The sequence below is a fragment of the Mauremys reevesii genome, linkage group 1 (assembly GCF_016161935.1).
Source record: "Mauremys reevesii isolate NIE-2019 linkage group 1, ASM1616193v1, whole genome shotgun sequence".
In the NCBI taxonomy this organism is placed as follows: Eukaryota; Metazoa; Chordata; order Testudines; family Geoemydidae; genus Mauremys; species Mauremys reevesii.
The window spans coordinates 4,521,064-4,526,020 of record NC_052623.1 but is presented as its reverse complement, the minus strand read 5'-3'; the positions used below and the strand labels follow the sequence as shown (position 1 = coordinate 4,526,020).

General features: G+C 44.7%; 1 protein-coding gene across 1 annotated transcript; it reads right to left on the bottom strand.

Annotated features, from left to right (window-relative positions):
* Positions 1-2,070: 2,070 nt before the first annotated feature.
* On the bottom strand, positions 2,071-3,018 carry LOC120396505 (olfactory receptor 52R1-like). The gene has a single exon (XM_039521479.1). It carries the CDS (start codon positions 3,016-3,018, stop codon positions 2,071-2,073), a length of 948 nt encoding a protein of 315 aa, XP_039377413.1.
* Between the last annotated feature and the right edge of the window lie 1,939 nt (positions 3,019-4,957).

The window sequence follows — 4,957 nt, the reverse complement described above, 5'->3', positions numbered from 1 at the left end:
CAGAGCACCTTCTTGTATGACCCATTCAAGGAAAATCCCAATGGTAGGCAATAAGGTGGCCCCCCATCTCCTGGAGTATGCTCAGGGGGGTCTGAAGTTTGAAGAGCCCCAGGTGAGCTCCGAGACGAAAGACGCCATCGTGTCCACTAAATGGTGGTTCAAGAACTGGACCGGTCAAATGCTGGAAGAATGGGCCAGGGCAAGATGGAAATAGAATACATCCATGCAGTCCAACCAGGAGTAGCAAAACCATTTGACCTCCACCTGTATTTAGGTAAAAGTGGAATTGTCATCCGGGTGATGGTTGCACGACCTGTTAATAGAAAAACACACACTCTGGGTCGGCATTCAGGTGATAGATATTGAAAAGAGTGACTGTCAGCCTCTCCATACAGGCCTGGAGTGTAGTAGGCAACCTGAGATGACCTCATCTACTCCCAGAATATCAGGCTCTAGGTTGGGGGAGAACAGGATGGCCACCCCAGCCGCATGAGCGCTGAGGTGTCTAAAATATACCCAGTCCCCCCATTCCAGCCAGCAAGGAGTCTCGGTGGCTGGATCCATATTTGGGTTTCCTACGTCACAAAGGAAAGAGAGCAACTGACAACTGTGGAGACCCACTCTAGAGCCTCTGGTGTTCAATGTTGAAAAGACGGTTGGCTTCATTCTTGCGGGCAGGAGGATCCCCAGCTGGCCTTACAAAAATCACTGACCAACCTGAAAGGCTTGTCACAGAAGTTGTGGGCCCACCGGGAGACCAGGATGGCCTACCTCCTGATACCCCTCCACTCATCCAAAACAGCCCTCATGGCCAAGAGGACAAGATGGAAGTCTTCACAACACTGGAGAGGGAGCTTCACCTTGCCATTGAAACGACAGGTGTCTATCACAAAATGGTGAAGCTCATCCTACAGCACAGTGGGGGATGGGGTAGTGGATCCATGATAATCATCTGGCTGGGCCCCTGTTAAGACCCTATGGCCGACGTGGATGGACAAAGAGGGAGAAGACCACCAGTGCAAAGACTGCACTGGTGGCACCACGTAACCCATTTCTATCTCCAGAAAGGGAAAGGGAGGTGGAGGGAGGAGAGCAGGTCCTAAATGGTCAGGGCAGGGAGACAAAAAAAACAGCTCCCTGAGGTTCTTCATAGGACAGGAAAAATGAGAAAGCCCCTGGGTGGCAGTGGTATGGAAGATGGGGGAAGGGAGAGGGGCACAGAAGCCCTACTCATTTTTACCTCCTTCTCCACATGAATCACAGGCTGATTGCCATGTTCAATTAATTCCCTCTGAAGCATCTGGCACTGGGCATTGTCAGAAGACAGGCTACTGGGCTACATGGACCATTGGTTTTACCCAGTATGGCCATTCTGAACTTCTTATTTAGACCTCAGATGTATCTGCCTCCTGCTGTAACAAATTATTCCCCTCCCAGAGCCGAGATAGATCCCAGGAGTCCTGACGGGGTCTCTCTCTCCACAGAATTGGTAAGAACGTAAAAATAAATATTAAAATGTTAACACTAACCAGTGTCCCTTATGTGACTTGCCATAAGATGTGAGAACACATTGGTTGTAGAGATGACAGAGACACAATTGACAACGGGAGGGGAAGACAGGAGCAAGTGACGGGGCAGCACCTTGGGGAGAAGACACACAGTGGGGTCGAGACTTGACAGAAGAGATGAGGCAAGATTGTAATTTCAGGGATGCAGCTATCAGCAATTGGAAAGGTGGCCACCCAGTCTAGTGTACATAGACTCTCTCCACAGAGTTAGTAACAAAGTAAGAATAAACATTACAATTTTAACACTAATAGTGATCTTAAGTGACTTGCAAGATTGCAATTTCAGGGATACAGCTATCAGCAATTAGAAAGTTGGTTACCCGATCTAGTACATAGACTGACTCCCCAGTTCATCGCATTGACACAGCACAGTAAGCACAGGAAAGGGTTTAATCTCAATTTTACTGTCCAGGAAGTGATTCAGGGAAGAGGCCACAGCACCATGCACCAGCCAGCTCTGCACAGACATCAATCTGAGAGCCAGAGCACAAGGAGGAAACTTTTAGGTCTCTTTATGTGTAAAGAGGTGGAGCAGCCTGCCCCGGATTTGTTTGGTCCTCACCCCGTAAATGATGGGGTGTAGCACGGGAGGCACCAGGAGGTTAACATTGGCAATGAGGACAAGGAAATGCAGTGGCACATTGTGGCCAAACCTCTGTGTGAAAGCGGAGAAGAAATCTGGTATATACAAAGCTAAGATGGCACAAAGATGAGAGATGCAGGTCCCAAAAGTTTTGAGCCGGGCATCCTTTGTGGGGAGACGGAAAATGGCCCGGAGGATCAGAGTATAGGACACAGCGATAAAAAACACGTCAAATCCGATCACAGAGAAAAGATTAAACAAGCCATAGTAACTACTGATGCGGATGTCAGCACAGGCCAGCTTCACCACAGCTATAAACCGACAGTAGGAGTATGGGATGATGTTGGTTCTGCAATATGGCCACTGCCTCGCCAGGAAGGGAAAGGGTAATGTGAGTATGCCACTGCGCAGCACCAAGACCAGGCCTATCTTGGCTACAACAGAGTTTGTCAGGATGGTGGAATGTCTCAGGGGATGGCAGATGGCCACGTAGCGATCGAAAGCCAGGGAAATAAGGATTCCAGACTCCATCGCTGAGAAGGAGTGAACAAAGTACATCTGGGTGAGGCAGGCACTGAAACTGATCTCCCTTGAATTGAACCAGAAGATGCTCAGCATTTTGGGCATGGTGGATGTGGAAATGAGCAGGTCAGTGACGGCCAGCATGCAGAGGAAATAGTACATGGGCTCATGGAGGCTCGGCTCCCTCTTCACGATGAACAGGATGGTGAAGTTCCCCAAGATGGCTATGGCGTACATAGCACAGAAGGGGATGGAGTTCCAGATATGGGCTGCCTCCAGGCCGGGAATGCCAAGTAGGATGAAGGTGGAGGGGTTGGTTAAGTTGGTTGTGTTGGAATCTGACATGGATTAGCAGAGAAAGTGTCCAACTTTAACTTTGAGGCAGAACAGTGTCTCCTGCATGTACCGTAAGTTCTCCTTCTTTCTGTGGGTTCTCAGCCTCTTGGGTGATGATTGTAGTAGAAATGCCTGAATGGAAAGACAACATTAATGTGATACACTATATGCACTAAAGAAGGCTGTTCTCATGGAAGAAGCAGATTGATCACTCTTCACACACTGAAATAATGACAGACATTTTCATTATTCAAAGAAAATAACGATGAACCCCACTAAATCCAATTCCATATTTTGTGGTCCTCCCTGAATTAATAATTCCTACACTTTTTGGTGAGGGAACCTTAAGAGGCAGCAGCAGGAAACACAAGTGTGGATACTGGTTATCCGTCATTGTTCTTTTATGCAATGAGAGCCAGGATAGGAGTTCCCATTCATTCAGTTGCTCAAAAACTGAGAGTGGAAAAGAACAAAGTTTTGCCAAGAGTTATGCTGGGAGAAACATCCCAACTAGAACATACCTCAGGGAAAAGACCTGGGCCCCATTGATAGCAGCTCAAGAGAAACACCTGCTCAATCGCAGCAGTGGACCAACCAATGGCAGTGTTCAGATCCCTAAGATATGGGATGGAGAATAACAGGTTCGGGATATTTGTTCAGTTTTGGTCACTCCATCTCTACAAAGGATATAACATCTATAAATTGGATTTTCAAATCAGGTTCTGAGAATGGCGGAGGCTGCCATATGCAAATATATAGAAAACCCTGGAACTCTTTAGTTTACACAAGAAACAAAGAAGGGAGCATATGATAAAGGAGAGGAAAATAAAAAGTGAAACTGATTTACATGCAAATGGACATTTCCCAGCCAGTACTATCTATAGAGACTGACTGCTCCAAGAGGACTAATTCTCCAAAGCTGAGGAAAATTGTCAGCAAAACTGACTGGGAGAAAAAATTGAGACAGAAAAATATGAATGAAAATTGGTTGTTCTTTGACAACAGTTTATTAGATAGCGGAACAATCATGATTCCACACTCACAGTGAACAACTTTGGGTAAAAATGCAGTTCAGTGGTAAAATGAAGGCAGCAATTGAAGGGAGGGGGAAGCAATATGTAACAAAGAGGAAAAATGGAAAATAGAAACAACTAGAAATCGGAAGTTATGAAAATTGATTAGGGACTTTAAGTCGTCAGGGAAAATTCCATGTTTAGCAGGGCTATTGATCACAAAAGGGAGGTTATTAGGATATTAACAAAAAGAAAAATCCTAGGAAAGTTTTATGTCAATTCTTGTGTTAAATGTAAAGTATTAAAAAATAAAGGGAAAGGTCTTTGGGTTGTTTTTGTTTGTTTGTTTTTAATAAAAGTATTGACAAGGTTAAGAAAGAATGGGAAAGCTTTTACGGGATTAGTTCAAGAAAAAGTCTAGAAATGTAAGTAATGCCAGTCACCAACAGGGTTTATGCAAAACAGGTCTTATCAAATAAACCTGATTTCATCCTTTTATGAGCATACACATTGATTGATCAAAGGTACATCAAGGGACCCACAAAGATCCAATGAACTTTGATTTCTCAGAGGCAATTGATTTAGTAGGGGAAAATACTGAGTTAAAAATTAATACCCTAATATATCAGTAGTGAACATGTAAAATGGACTGGAAACCGGCTAACTGGTGGATCTCAGAAAACCGTAGTCAATAGTCCTTCATCAATAAATGGGGCTGTTTGTAGTGGGGTTCTGTAGGGATCAGTTCTAGGCCTGATGCTATTCAATATTTTAATCAATGATCTGGAAGGAAATAGAAAATCCCTGCAGATATAATTCCAATTGATATGGAGCATTTGATAATAGGAGCTAATGCAAATAAAATGTTTTAATACAATCAAATGCAAAATTATCCTCTCAGAACAGGGACTGCAGGCCAGATGCCCACACAAAAG